At 40.5% G+C, this 15,370-nt stretch overlaps 1 protein-coding gene across 2 annotated transcripts; it reads left to right on the top strand.

Annotated features, from left to right (window-relative positions):
* Window positions 1-1,201: 1,201 nt before the first annotated feature.
* On the top strand, window positions 1,202-2,163 carry LOC125202613 (DNA topoisomerase 1). 2 transcript variants are annotated; one of them, XM_048101054.1, is made up of 4 exons: window positions 1,202-1,308; window positions 1,370-1,436; window positions 1,511-1,744; window positions 1,827-2,163. In XM_048101054.1, exons 1-4 carry the CDS (start codon window positions 1,219-1,221, stop codon window positions 1,892-1,894), a joined length of 459 nt encoding a protein of 152 aa, XP_047957011.1. In that variant the 5' UTR covers window positions 1,202-1,218; the 3' UTR covers window positions 1,895-2,163. The 2 variants fall into 2 exon arrangements, with proteins under 2 accessions (XP_047957011.1, XP_047957010.1); XM_048101053.1 differs by having other exon boundaries at window positions 1,823-2,088.
* Window positions 2,164-15,370: the final 13,207 nt, after the last annotated feature.

Here is a 15,370-nt window from a genome sequence, read left to right as displayed (position 1 = left end):
CAGTATAATTATATAAATTATGAATCACATAATATATGTAATTATTATTATTATTATTATTGTTATTATTATTTTATATTAAATTAGTAACTAACTAATATAGTAGCCTTAATAAGAATTTAACATTATGAATTATATTCATAATGATATAAAAACTTGAATATTTTTAGTTAGGTGTTTTAACCTTAAAATGAGTATAAAATAGTTTAATAAAAAATATTAAATTGATTTCATTACTTTAAAAATTAATTTAATTAGGTATTTTGTTTTTTATTTATATTATGAATGTATTGGATGTATGTATAAAACACTAAAAAGAAAGAAGAAAAAGAAGAGAAAAGAAAAAGAAAAGAAGAAGAAACAAAAGAAGAAAAAAAGAAATAATAAAGGAATAAAAAATAATCACATATTTGGTACTATTTAATTGAAATTTTCAAAAATATCCTCCATGAAAAAAATTACATGTTTGGTACCTAGGGTTATTTTTGTCATGGGGTACCAAAAATAATATAAAATAAAGATCAGGTACCATTTATTTGCGAAAGTGAAAGATCAAGTATCATTTACGTAGTTCACTCTATTTTTTAAGAGAGTGACTATGACTAATTATCACATAATTATTCATGTAGGATTGAGTTGAGGGATTCATGAACCAAACAAATTACATATTTAATCCTGAGATACAATCTTGCAAACCGAACAACCACAATAGGGATTACGTTAATATAAACTAGTACTACTATAAACTACTCCCTCTTTTCCATCATAAATGTCACACTTTCCTTTTTAATTTGTCTCACAAAAGATGTTATATTTCTTTTTAAAAAAATGTTCTATCAATTAGTATAAATACACTATTTCCTCTCCACCTAAAACACAAAACAATATCTCCAAAATCTTGTGTCATTTTTCAAGTGTGTCATCTATAAGACCTCCCTTCGTTTGTCATTAGGAGTCTCATTTTTGGCGGTATGAGTTTCAAGAAATGTTAAGTAAAGTGAGTGGAAAAAAATTAGCTCTCACTTGTAAATATTAGTTTTAAATGAAATATGAGTGAAAAGAATAGTGAAAGTTGAGACTCTATTATCCATTTATGGTAAAAATAAACCGAAACTTCTATTCACGTACAGATTAAATTAGAAAAATAGAACTACTTTTCGCGGACGAAGGCAAGCGGAAGGAGCATATGTTATTCAAAATGTCAATTTAGTAAATGAAATGACAAAAATGAAAGAAGAAGAGAAGCAACGAAAGTTTCATGACGCCCTTCTCAAGATGCTATATCCGCCCCCGTCTGATTCTGACAAAGTATGTCTTCAGAGCTCCGCAGATTACTAATCTATGTTCTGATCTATCCTTCTGAAAACAGGATGACGAGGAAAAACAAGACGATGAAGCAGGAACTAATTTAATCAAGTTGTTGAATTACCCTCCAGGTGTTTGTTAAAATTACTTGGAATGATTTAAGATTTTAGCCAATTCAATTTTTCTACTTTATTTTCGAATATAGAGAGTGAGGAGGAGATAGATAAGGAGGAGCCATCGATGTCAAGCAGCGACGGTGGCGATGGGAAATTGACCAGGGCTCAGAGGAAGAGGCTTCGGAAGAGGAAGCTGAAAGAAGCAAATTCCCGGCGCAGAAAGATTATCGGGCCTCTGTTACCTGCTTCAGAAGATGATACCGATGGCAACGCCAATGATGTGAGTAATGCGCCTGAACAAAATGCCGCAGCAAATGGTTTAGGTGAGATTTGAATGTCATTTTCTGTCACTTTGCTTTTGTAATACTCATATAAATGTGTTTTGATGCTGTAATCGTTAGTTAGTCGAGAAGAGGAGGCTTGTAGCTCGAACAAGAAAAAAAGAAGGAAGCCGAAGAAGAAGGTTGTTGTAAAACCCGAATCCGTCGAGCATCATCAGCAATCGAAATTAAGGTCTGAAAATGACAGTGGATGATAAGGTTGATGGTGATCCCCGATCAAGTTCACGCTTTCGCTAACCGTCCGACATCTTTATGGATTTCAAACAATGATAGTTGAACAATTCTGTTATTATGGTACTGTTGTTTATCTCATTTTCAGTTGTCTTTTTTTTTTCTCAAAAGCTAGGCATGTGACAACGTATCTTGGTTCGTTTTTACAATGTCAAGGTTACATTGAATTTCATGATTAACCATCTCACATTCACTTTTATGAATAATATAGTCCTAGACAAGCCACATGGAGTACATTGTATTTCACTAGTTTCTTGTCTAATGAACTGAACACTACTTTCGCTGACTCAGACTTTGTTAATTTTTCTGGGCGTTTGCTTTTATAAAAGTCAGAGGTCTAATTTAAGGTGGTTCATCGATGGATACACAATTTAATCCATTGATTTACTACTTGAAATCATATTTTTGATGGATCGTGAGGATAATCGTGGCGTTGTTGGAGACAGAGGAAGAGTTATGCTGAAGAAAACAGGAAGTTACATAGAGATGAGAATGATATGATATTTCTTCTTTTTTTTTCGAAAGCTTTGGTTAGCATATCATTTTGTGTATCCATGTGGATATCCCACGTCCAAGCTCCGACTATATATATCACATTTTATGGTATATTTTGTAATCTTTAAGCTATGATATTTTCGAAAATGATAGGATAAACAAACATAGTTTTGTATAAATGTGATCAATTTTGCGGATGCTCTTGTGCCATCAACTTTGAAGTTATTTTTACTTGTGAAGAGAGACAGTATGTGTAACATCCCGGAATTTAGAACCCTAACCTTAGAGCCCTAAAATTTATTATCGATGACGTGGAAGATATGAATTATTTGATAAGTGAATTTATTACATGAGTTTATTTGATTGAGAAGTTTGAAAAGTCAAATTTGTTGACTATTATGATGTGACATATGTGATTAATTAATTTATGAGATGAATTATTTGATTAAGGGTGAGTGAGAATATTAGAGAAAATTTCCATAAATACTAGGCACTATTTCTTTGTGATTTTCGAAAATCACATGTAGAAGGAAAGGAATTGTTTTATTTTATTTGACCTCTTATTTGATTTCTTTCCATACCTAGAATTTAAATATTCTACCAAATCTTTCCATACTTCAAGAGATCCTTACCATACCTTATTTTAATTAATATTCAAAAAAATCCATGCCTTAATTAGGCTCAAAATACACGCCTATTTCTAGGCCAATGGGGGAGAATTTTTATTTTATTTTGCTCCGTGATATTTTATTCTACTCCGTAAAATATACCAAAATAAAATCTTGGCTAATTAAAAAGCCTAGTTTTCAAAAAATTACATGGAATATTGCCTTAGAGTCTATTTTTGTTAAATCTTCTTCCCTACTCCATAATATTTGTTTTATTAATTGTGGAGAATAAGATCTTACCAAATATTCTATTCTAATTACCTAAAGATCTTGTTGAGCACTATAAATAAGAGAACCCCTAACCCTAAACCCCATTATTTTCGTCCCCCCCCATCCTCTCACTCTCTCAAATTATTCTTCTTCTACTCTCCAATATTTTGCTATCTTTTGGAGAAGAATTGAAGTTTAATCCAAGAATTCTTGAAGAACCAAGCCTCTACTTTGTTTCTACCGATCGTTTTCCTCTAAAAAGGTATTTTGTTTATATATAAGTTTTCTTTTCTTCTTCTCCATCTTTTTCTCCTTTCCAACCGATTAATCGGTCTTCTTGAACCCTCATGCATCTTCTTTGAGTGAGATTGGGATGAAAAGGGAAAGGGAATTTGGAACATGTGTGTGTGTGCGTGCGTGTGTGAGTGTGGCGTGAGTGTGTGTCGTGTGTGTGTGTGTTGTGTTGTTTGGTGTGCTTGATGGCTAAATATTCTTGTGTGATATATGTTGATGTTAGAACTAGGATTGAGATGTGAATGAAAGTCATATGAGGAACATGATCTTTGATTTGTGATAATAAGATGAATCGATGGGAAAAAGGGAAAGTGTTGAGACATGCATGAGTTAAGAGTTGTGATTGAATCTGATTTGTGAATATGTGCCTATGTGAATAAAAAGGTGAAACCTCGGTTGCGAAGCCAGATAACGGAAAAGCGAAACTACTTGAAACTTAAGCAGTCTAGGTGGGCTTTACTCTTAAAACTCTCTTTTATTTTTTGTCAAAAATATTGATTGGAGTTATAAGGGTGGTTTAACTGCTATGCCATGCCTATGTTTGTTTTATTGTGAGATTGTGTGCCTGATGCCTAGTTTGTGAGTTCGCTCCATTGGGCTATAGGGCTATGGATATGATTATACGAATTCGGGTCTGAGTATGGGCCGCAAACCCTACCAGGCTGTGTACACGAGGGGATCGGGAGCCGTCCTAACTAGTCGGCCGGTCTCGTGGGCGAAAAGCGTGGCCACGCTTTCGTCGCACCATGGAAAGATTGAGATTGTGATTGTGGAAATTGATGAGAAAATGGGAGATTATTTGATTGGCCAATCTATGAAAATATTTTGTGATACTCGATGATATTTTATTTGACAAATTGTAAAACTCGAGTTCACTTGGTAAGGGTGGCATAACTTATAAAATGTTTTGGTAACGAGCTCACTGAGTATTTCAAAATACTCAGCCCTCAATGTGTTTTCCTTATGTGCAGGTTGAATGACGACGAGCGGTGGCGGGTGTTGAGCATGATAATTAATTAAGATGGATGTTATGAACTTCAAGTGTAGTTGTGTCTTCATACATGGCTATTCTTTCTCTTGGTCGTTTTCCGCTGAGTTTTGATGCACCTTAGAGTTCGTCGTTTTTGAATATTTACATCTTTCCTTCGATTTGAGGCCTTAGACTTTTTCTTGTGATTTTATCTTAAATATTATGTCGTACTCTTGAGAATTTGATCGTTATTTATGATACATCTTTCTCTTTCTCATTCAAACTTTTAGGCTAAGTTGTTGCTTTAAATACTCTGATAGTTCTTTTAAATCTCTTGGTCAAAATTCTTTAAATGAAACCCTAGCCATGTTCATTTCTTCGAGTCCGTTTGGTAGCAGTTGCCGCATTTATTGTACCCTAGGAGAGCGGGCTGTTACAGTATGAATACAATTTAAAGTCTATTGTTAACTATAGAATTTTGAGTTATAGTTTTGAGTTATTGGATGATGAAATTTGGCTCAGTCAAATTTAAGAAAAAGACAAAATGATGTATTTTTTGCTAACTAAAAATTAGAACAAATTAAAATTAAATATAGATATAGAGTTAGTGTCTTCATAATTAATTGAGTAAAAAAAACAAGAAAGTAGTAGAAGAAGAGACAAAATCACACAAAATATAAAGAGTGAACTACAAATTTAGGATCTGATGCACATTTTCGATACCTACATTTCAAAATATCATTTGTGGTTCATATACTATACCTCCTGTTGACTATTTTTCACTTTTTTCGAACTAAGAGCATCCGCATCGCTGACTCGATGCTGGCTCGGTCTCGTCTCGACGAGACGAGCCAGCATCGAGACAGCGTTGCGAAGCTTGTCTCGTCTCGACGAGACGAGACATCTCGTGGCAAGACGCGTACCGGCGAGGCCGGCCTCGAGCTGGCGAGACGACGTGCGCGCCCACGTGGCGCGCGCTGGAGCATGGCATGACGCCCACTCGCCGGCCCGCGAGTGGGCTTCGGAATTATGACGTAATAATTTTTTTTTTTTTTATAAATTCGAAAAATTCAAATTTAATTAAAAAAAAAAAATTCAAACGGTCAAATGACCGTTGGGAACAAACGGTCGAATTTTTAAATTTTTTTTCCTTTATTATTCTATAAATATACTCCATTCACCATTTTACACACAAACACTACTCTCATTCCTCTTCCATTTTACACACAAACACTACTCTCAAATTGTTGAAAAAATGTCCGGCGATGGAAACTCCGGCGGCGGCGGCTCCAGCAGGCGGCGCTCCGGCGGGTTCGACTTGAACTCGTTCGACGATTGGGCGAGCATGTACAACCTGTTTGGGTACTCCCGGTTTGTCTCCGGGCACCCAAGCCTCGACCACTCCGCCGGCGTACCAAACACCACATTTTGATGTGGATACATACTATCGTCCCTCCCCCCCAGAGGTACGGGCAATCGCCGGGATTATCCCAAATTCCGGAGAATTTTTTGGCGCCTGAACGCATTTTGCCCGACTGGCCAATAGGTGGAGGCTTCGGCTCCGGCTCCGGCAGGATCAGCCTTAGGCTTGGCGTCAATGCCGAGGAGGAAGAGGAGGAAGAGGTTGTGGGAGACGGCGCCCGCCATTCTAGGGTATAATAAATACGGCGACTGCTACTTAGGCGAACATAAAGGCAACAAGAACGTAGACTAGGGTTTCAGTTAAAGAGATTTGACCAAGATATTTCATGAACTATCAAGGCAACGAGTCAACGACTAAATCACGAAAATCAAGATTTTATAGATAACATAGGCTAAGCTCAAAAGTCAAGGGTTTATTGTAAATCCAACAAAACACAATATTTCACAATATTCCAATTCAAAGAAATGAGTTCAACTCAACCAAAGATAATAAGTTCCCAAATATTCAGCGGAAGCAATCCAAGAGAAAGCGAAGCCATGTATGAAGACACGACTACACTTAAAGTTCCAACATCCATTTTATTCGATTCAACTGTCTCAACACCACCGACCGCCCGTCGCCGCTCAACCTGCACATAGGGAAAACACATGTAGGGCTGAGTATTTTAAACATACTCAGTGGACTCATGCCAAAACGTTTTAATAGTTATGCCACTCTTACCATAGTGAACTCGAGGTTTAGCATTTAATTTAAAAGATAGCATCGAGTATCACAAAATATTTCATGGACTGGCCAGTCAACAATACCTCCCATTTTCTCATCAATCAACAATATCATGGTGCAACGAAGTGTGGCCACACTTTCGCCCACGAGACCTGCCGACTAGCAAGGACGGCTCCCGATCTCCCGTGTACACTAGCCTGATAGGGTTTGCGGCCCTACTCAGACCCGAATTCGTTTATATAGCCCTATAGCCTAATGGAGCGCACTCGCAAACTAGGCATCAGGCACACACAATATCCAAAATAATCATAGGCATGGCATAAAGTTTAATCCACCCTTATCGCTCCACTTTCATATATTTGCAACATAAGAGAGAGTTTAAGAATAAAGCCCACCTCGATTCCTAGGCAACAAGTATGTTCTTCTTCTTGTTATCACTCCGTGAACGCGAGTTCTCACGTTTAATTTATGTATTACAAGTAAGTCTCAATCATGAATCAAAATCATGCATGTTCTCACATTTCCCTTCTTCCCATCGATTATTTTTAATATCATCATTCAAAATCAAAGTACGATTATCATAACGCTTTTATTCGCACAACAACTCCAGATTTATCATCAAATCGTGTCACGCATGAGTGTTTCAAAACACACCCACACACACACACAAACACACGCACCAACACACACACCCACACGGTTTCACACACACACATACATGTGTATCCCATTCATCAATTAATTTCCCCTTCACTCATTCTAAATACATGTGGACTCAAGAACACCGATTGATCGGTAGTGGAAGAAAAGGTCAAAATAAAAATATCTTTTCAATAGAACAATCGGTAGGAAACAAGTAGTAGCATTGGTTCTTCAAGATTTCTTGAATTGCAACTTCAATTCTTCTCCTAAAGATGAAGAATAAATGGAGAAAAGTAGAAGAAAAATTTGAGAGAGTGGGGAGAGGGAGAGAGCGACGTGAAGAGGGGGGGGCGATTTTTGTTGTGATCTAGGGTTAGGTTTCTCACTCTTATTTATAGAGTGCAAAATATAATCCCATAATTAAATAAATAAAGATTTGGTAGAGATATGGGATAGTAGTGGCGTTAAAACTGGTGAGGAAAAAGGGGATTTCGAATTTTTATGCTATTTATTAGCATATGATTTAATTTGGATATTTCACGGAGTAGGATAAAATATCACGGAGCAGAATAAAAATAAATCTCCCCAATCAACATGAAATAGGCGTGATTTTCGATTCCTTCCCCAAGGAATTATTTAAAATCCTAATTTAATTAGGATATGTCAAGATCTTCTTAGATATGACAAGATATGCTAGGATATTTGAATTTATTTATGGAAGAGAATAAATAAGGGATCAAATAATATAATAAAATCCCTTCTCCCATAAAACAAGGAGATTTTCGAAAATCCCCCTAGACACAATCATAAGGGCCAAAAATTTCATCATATAAATAAGGAATAATCGGACTTTGGATTTAATTTGGATAATTATCCCAACAATAACTAAATCCAAGAAAAATAGGATTTCTTCTCCATTAAATAGGAGGGGTCGAAAATTCCACTTAAATAAATAATGCTCCTATTAAATTCTCACTCATCCCTTAGGAAAATAATTCACCACAATTATTTCACCCCGCATCAAAATATTCACATATTCGAATTTCACCTCCACTTCACATTTTTCAACGACTTTAACCATTCCACGACCACGTCATATTTTCCACAATATTGACTATTCAATAGCCACGTCATTGAAGTGGTCAGTTCTCTGTCCTCGATGGTTTCGCATGTGGAATTGGAGTGTATCCAACTGATCAGGAAGAGATTCCCGACCCAGCTGAGTCGTTGATACGACGACCGAGACCTGACTTCAAACAAATTTCCTCAACCCACTTCTACTGATTAGTATAGCGGAGGTAAGGGTCGAATCCCACGAGGATGGACACGTTTAGATAACTGTGGTGACTTTCCTGGGTGTTTGGTTAGCTACCACGCTTGGGTTGAGATTTTACCTAGACAGGAAATAAGGTAGTACTCTACTGACTAGTAGGCGGGAAAATAACAGACATGTGGGAGTGTTCGTGAAAATAGGGGACAAGGTGTATCAGAGACATATGGAAAGTAGACAGTTACTAAAAGAGGAAAGTTAGACAACAAGGTGTATCTGATGGCTGGGGGCTTTCTGACAAGTCTGGATAGTACCTCTGAAAAGTAGGGAACAAAAGTAAAAAGTAACTTAAAAGTAAAAGTGGACCAAATAAAGTTGATTTTGACGTTTTCTTCTTCACCAAGTATTGACAAAATTCAGATAACACAGACACCATAACTAAACTTCAGATTCATGAATTCAAACTCAAGATCCATCGATTAAAATGCTTAAACTTAAATTAAACGGTAAACTGCAACTTTTACTTCTACTGACTGACATGCAAGGTGGTAATCACGGCGCAGAAAAGAAACTCATGCACGAAAACTTGACTAACTTAGCTACAACTTCAAATCAACAGCTCTCGACAAGAAATAAAACTTAGAAATTGAAAGCAATAACTAAATCTAACTTCCCTAGGCAGAATGAAGCAAACTCAAACCAAAGTGACATGCGAAATAGAAACTTCATAATGTAAAAGCTGGAAATTAACAAGGTACTTCAAAAGAGCAACAACGATGAGTGTTTGCAGAATAACTAACGATGAAAACAAGTAAACTTTAACTAAGAAAGCGATTAAGATTGTTTTTGCCACTCCGGGCGATGATACTACTATACTACTACGATAACTGGCTGGAAAGGCGGACTGATGACTTCTCCGGCAGACTCTTGGACGTCAAGTGACCATGGCTGTGGCGAGGAACGAGAGGTAGGATAATGCTGAAGGATTGATTTTCTAGAGAGAATTCTACTAAGTATGACTGTCGAGCTTGGCTTTTCCGCGCACTCTTCTCTCTCTCCAAATGGCTTCTTTTATAGGGAGGCTTGCCCTTGCTTTTAGGGTAGACTTCTCCCGCATTTTGACCTTTTTGCCCTTGTAAAATAATCATCCCAGCTATCCTCCTTCTCCATCTCGAGCCTTTTCTCTGGCATGCATTCTGGTCAGTATCGCACCCTTCTAGTGCCCTTTTCACTTGCGTCACACGAATCGTCACCTACTGACTTGGATCCTTCAATCCTGCACACTTAAGCAACTGTTTTGCAGATAATACATGTATTTCACGACATACTGACCAGTAACCAAGGCTTAGAATACGACTTATCAAACTGCTCACACTTACCACATGCTTGTCCTCAAGCGTGAAGACAAACAAAAAGAAATAAGTCGAATTCGAGCCTGGTTACTCCCCCTGACCGACTCTACCTAGCTAGACTCAAGACTCTGACGCAAAAGAAAAGAAAACACTAACGACACAAACACATACACATATAGTTAACTTAAACACATAGAACAGGCTATATTTTCAACCACCCTTCCCCTCGAGATCAGGTGCAATCCGGCCTTAGGCAGCCTTGAACTTCCGCCGCCCCCCTTTTCTTCCCCAGTCAGTATATCTGCTTGTCAAGATCACCCAATCCTAGGCCAAACACTGGGTTCACTCAGTCACTCATTCCTCACAGGGGATGTTAGGACTGTTTTCTCTCAATGCTAAACCACAGATGTTTCGGACTCAGATCTCACATGCAGCTCCCGAAGGTCTTTAAGGCTTGTAATGGGGCTAGTGGCTTGTAGCGTTTGGGGTAGTTGTCCCTAAGGCTCTAGGGTTCAAAAGCTAACTACTTATTTTGATGAGGGAGAACTGTGTGCATTCGGGCTTCTGGCTAGGGCTTCTTCTTCGGCTGGACAATTTCTGACATTGGCCTCCAACTGGTCAGTAGCTTCCTTGTGGCTTCGCCACCCTTATTCCTTCTTCCTCCTTCGTCTTTTTGTGGTCAAGTATCTGCGACCATTTTCTTCAATTTTCTTCTTTGTGGCTTTGCCACCCTTATTCCTTCTTTATTTTTTTTTTGGATCTGGAAATTCCAGATCGATTTTCTCCTTCTTTCTTTGCTTTTCTTTTCTTCAGCTGGTTCCTTTTGTATGTCCTCCTGGGCAGTTGCCTCCTTGCCTTATGCCTTGCACGCACACAGTTCCAGTGGCTGATGGGTTATTTCGGGGTATAAGTCAGGCTAGAAAATGGGGTTCTAAGGGTAGTTTTTTTTTTTTTTTTTTTTTTTTTTTTTTTTTTTTTTTTTTTTTTTTTTTTGAGAGGGGGTTTCCTACTGCCTTCAGGGTTTGCTACACGCGGTCACCTTGCCCTAGACATCATGTGGTAGCCTCTCTTTTTTTTTCAGTATTTAGTGGAAAGTGGTTCCACCTTAGGCCTTTAACTCACCTTTTAAGAGGGCTTTCGTGTCTGACCTAAGGGTTGGGTTTTTCCTTCATACTCGCATCATCTATACTGACTAGGGGTTACTGGAGGGGGTGGTTTCCGTTTTCCGGCATGTCTTATCTCCCTCAATTCCCCTCACCGTCAGTTCGAGGCAGTTGAGTTTTAAGCCCATTCATAAAACATAACACATAATTCCTAGACCTAGCACATAATTCCTAGACCTAACAAACCCTAAAAAAAAACTAACATGTACTGACTCAAATAACACATATATACATGTCATACTGGCCATTTGCTCCCCCCTCTCACTTCACAAGTGTCTGCCCCAGATACGGGCTGTGAAGTGAAAAGTGGGAATGGCTAGTATGACGGACACACACTTATAACAAACACATATTATATCTAAAAACTTCTCACACTTAGACTATGCAATAGGCTAAGTGGGAGAGTTTCAGATATAAACATAGATGTACAAAACAGAACAAAATATTTACAAACATGATATATAAACATATAAACTCCTCACACTTAGACTACGCAGTAGGCTAAGTGTGAGGTAACATGCTCACGACTAAACACAAAGAAAAACATAATAACATATGCACCAAAGAAAAACATAATAACATAATAAAAGAAACACTAAAAAAATTAAAAAGAAAAACTAACTGGTCAGTTGGGGTGGTTCGATCAGATGTTCCTCCTGCTCCTTCGTGGTGCAGGGGTCTGTGCAGGTGGGTCCGTTGGTTCTTCCTCCGCAGGTCCGGGTTGGTTGTCATCGTCCTCCTCTTGCTCATCACCTTCTTCTTCCTCAGGTCCGGTGGTTCCAGCTTCTTGTCCTCCATGTCCGCTTGGTCCAGCTTCATTGCTTGCTTTTCCTCTTGCCAACTCCTTTAGTACGCTCTCCATTAGGGCTGTCAATTTCGCCATCTCTGCCCGCGATTGTCTATTCTCCTCAGCCAGCTCAGTCACTGCCCGCTCCAGATTCTCTTGCCTCAGCCTCTGCGCTTGGTCGATCGGGGCAGCTTGCACCTCCTGGCCTTGTTGTGCCCTTCCCCCAGGGGCTTCTCCCATTGGGTAGAACTGGGGTACTCCTTCTCTGTAGTATACCAAGTTGGTGCGGACAAAGAAGGGTACATCAAATAGGCCAGGAGCGTCGACCATGTACATTGGAGACAGGTCCTCTGCCTCTGTTATGATTATGTTGTTGCGCACGAAAGCTCCTAGGATGTTGCAGAGGGACAAGTTTCTGGCTGGGTAGGTGGCTATTAGATGGCATTGGTAGGCTGTCCAAAATCCCAAGTGTAGTTTTCTTCCACGCTTAGCACACCACACTAGGTACAATTCTGTCATGGACGTTCTGGCGGCTGAGTTACTCTGCCCCAGCAGGTTGTAGCCTAAGTAAAGCTGCACCAATCGTAGCATGGAATTGTTGAAGTGGGTGGATCTGGATTTTGTGGAGGCGAACTGGCCAGCGTTGGGGTGGGTTAGCTCCTCCCAGGCTTCCTGGGGCTCAAATTCTATATGTCGCCTCGGTACCCCCCTCTCACGGCTTCTCCAGTCCGGACCTATAGCCTCCTCCAGGCTACACATTCCCAATCTGACAGTCCACTCTATCAAACTCATCGACAGTTCACCACCGAATATCCTAAAGGAGATTGACACCTCGTCTAGGTCTGTGGTTACTTGGAACCTAAACGTGGTGAAAAACTCCTTCGCTAATCTCACAGATATCTCCGGGTCCCTATTATCTAACAGCCACTCAAAGCCCAATGCCTCTATACTGGCCAGGAAAGAATCACGAACAGACAACTCATCCAAAGAGGGTATATGGAGTACCTTTCCGCATTTGACTTGCTTGCTACTGTCATCCTTGTCGTCAAATGCATCTTGAAGCTTTTGGGTGTCGAAGTGCTTCATGTCCTCCATAAGCTCATCGGTGAGCGTTACCCTCCACCGCCGGTACACGATCCTTTCTACCGGAGGGTGGACTAGTTCAAAGTGGTTGTCTGGGAGCTGCTGCTCGTGATAGTCTTCTCCTTCCAGAGAGATATCACTCTCTGAGTCAGAATCCTCGCTGGAAGTGTAGTCTGTGTCGCTTGATCTCTCTTTCTCTTCCGGCTCTCTGATCACTATGCTTGCATTGGCAGTGCGCTGCTTCTTCTTTACTTGTTTCTTCTTGACAGGGGCTTTCCCCTTCCTCTTCCTTTCTTGAATGTACTTAGTCTCTTCGACATCCATTGCCTCTGCTTCCTCGTCGGCTTGTGTTGAAGTGTCCTCCTGGGCGGTAGGCTCGGCCACCATGCGGGCACTAGTATTACTTCTTGCTGCCTCCTCCCGACCTACTGACTCTGATGCGAGGTCCAGACCCTCAGCCACCTTGTCAGTATTCTCCTCCTGGTCAGTCGGCGTTGCTGATACTGTCCCTGTTGCCAATTGGGTGTCCTCCTGGCTAGCATTCGAGGGCTCCTCCCCAGGTTTTGTAGGAGTAGTCTTCTCGTCATCACTCGAAACCTCCACTGCATCTGCTGCGGTGTTTGCTCCTGCCTTGTTGGACGTCCACTTTCCTAAACATCTCTGTGACACTCTTTGGGGTTTCTGCCTTTCCGCCTTGGGGTCGTTTTTCAACACTAGCCTCCTCTTTACTGGCTTGGGTTTAGTCACCACTGAGGCTTCCTCTTGATGTGTTTCTGGCTCTTGGCCTTCCTCCTTAGGTTGTTCTGCCTTTTCCGGTTGTTCGTCTGTCCTCTCCTCCACTGATTTGTGGACTACCCCTTCCGACTTTTCCGCTTCCTTTGTTACTTCCTCTTTCCCTACTGCCTGGGATGCGAGGTCCAGTACCTCAGCCACCCCTTCAGGGTTCACCACGATACGATCCCCTTTACCCAAAACCGCTTGAAATTCTTCCTCTGTCATTATCCCTTGCTTCCTGGCCGTCTCGTTCAGATCTATCTCCTCCTCCGCTACATCGATTTTTTTCTCAGTGGCCCTAATCTCCTCTGCTTCACCTTTCTCGCTCTCGCTTGCTCCCCCTCCACTCTCCTTGTCTTCTGTTTCTCCCCAGTTGGGATCTTGATAGGCGGAAAGAGGGCTGACGTCTAGCGGCTCTGTTTGGTGTATGAGAGAAGGGTGGGAGGGTTCTGCTTGTGCAGCAATTGTTGGGGAAATATTTTCGGACGTTGGAATTGAGGTTTTTGGGGTGGTGGTGGGTGGATTTTCTGTGGTTGTGGTTGGGGTAGGGTTTGATGTCGCCGGCACTCCTCCGGTTAAGCCAAATCCGGCTAGGGTTGCTGTCCAGTCTCTGTTGGGGTCCTGTTGGCTTAGAAACGCCGCCAGTGCGTCTAAAGGAACCATCGCCGGAATTTGTGTCGTCGGCGGTGGTTGTGATCGTTGTGGGCTTGGCGGCCTCGATTCGGCTGCTGGCTGGGGTTCAGACGAGGCCCCGCCGGCGGTAGATGCTCGGTTGATGGTTGCCTTCTTCTTTGCCATGGCTGTACCGGTGGTGGTTTGCGGCGGTTTCTTTAGTGTGTGGTAGTTTTTCGGAGTGGGGGTTGCGGTTGTGGGAGAGAGAGTGCAGGTGAGGGTTTGTAAAGTGAAGGGGAGTAGGCGGTGGGGTGTTTTATAGGGTGGTGGGCAGTTGAGGGTTTTGACCGGTTGCAGGCGGTCGTTCGGTTGAGACGCTTCGTGTGGGAGGTGGTTGTGCTTGCTGGCAGCCGATTGGACGTTGCTTGTCACGTCCTTGCCTCACGCGCCTCCCAGTCTCTGCACTCGCCTGCAAAGCTGCAACACACCCAAAATTCAAACTTTACTCAACTCCCTCTTCTCAATTAGCTAGAAATAGAAAAAGTAAATAAATGGCTCTTTAATATAATTCAGAGTTTCACCTAAGTGGCATCCTCGTGGTCAGTACGAACTCCGAATTAATATTTAAGATCCGAAAAAAAAATCTTTTTGTTGTTTTTCTTTCTTGACTTAAATTAAATTACCAAATATTTACAATATTTACATCATTACTAAGGGTATTTGAAGTTTTACCTGGTCAGTAAGTACATTACATATGACGTTAACCAGGTGGAACTTCAAATCCCTTTCCTACTGGTCATTTAGATGCTCTTAAAGTGTAGTGGAATTTCTTCCACTACACACACTTCTTCATTTTCCCTATATATTTTTAATCTATGTCCATTAACGACAAAAGGTTCAGAGTTAGGGAT

This window comes from Salvia hispanica, chromosome 1 (genome assembly GCF_023119035.1).
Source record: "Salvia hispanica cultivar TCC Black 2014 chromosome 1, UniMelb_Shisp_WGS_1.0, whole genome shotgun sequence".
NCBI lineage: Eukaryota > Viridiplantae > Streptophyta > Magnoliopsida > Lamiales > Lamiaceae > Salvia > Salvia hispanica.
The sequence above is the reverse complement of the archived record's forward strand: the minus strand, read 5'-3'. Positions and strand labels throughout refer to the sequence as shown.

What these genes read in the sequence shown, in the direction of transcription:
- LOC125202613 (XM_048101053.1), top strand. Translation starts at nt 1,219, where the DNA reads ATGACAAAAATGAAAGAAGAAGAGAAGCAACGAAAGTTTCATGACGCC. An exon ending in GTTGTTGAATTACCCTCCAG is followed by an intron (nt 1,437 to 1,510) that starts GTGTTTGTTAAA and finishes TTTCGAATATAG; the next exon opens with AGAGTGAGGAGGAGATAGAT. An exon ending in TGCCGCAGCAAATGGTTTAG is followed by an intron (nt 1,745 to 1,822) that starts GTGAGATTTGAA and finishes TGTAATCGTTAG; the next exon opens with TTAGTCGAGAAGAGGAGGCT.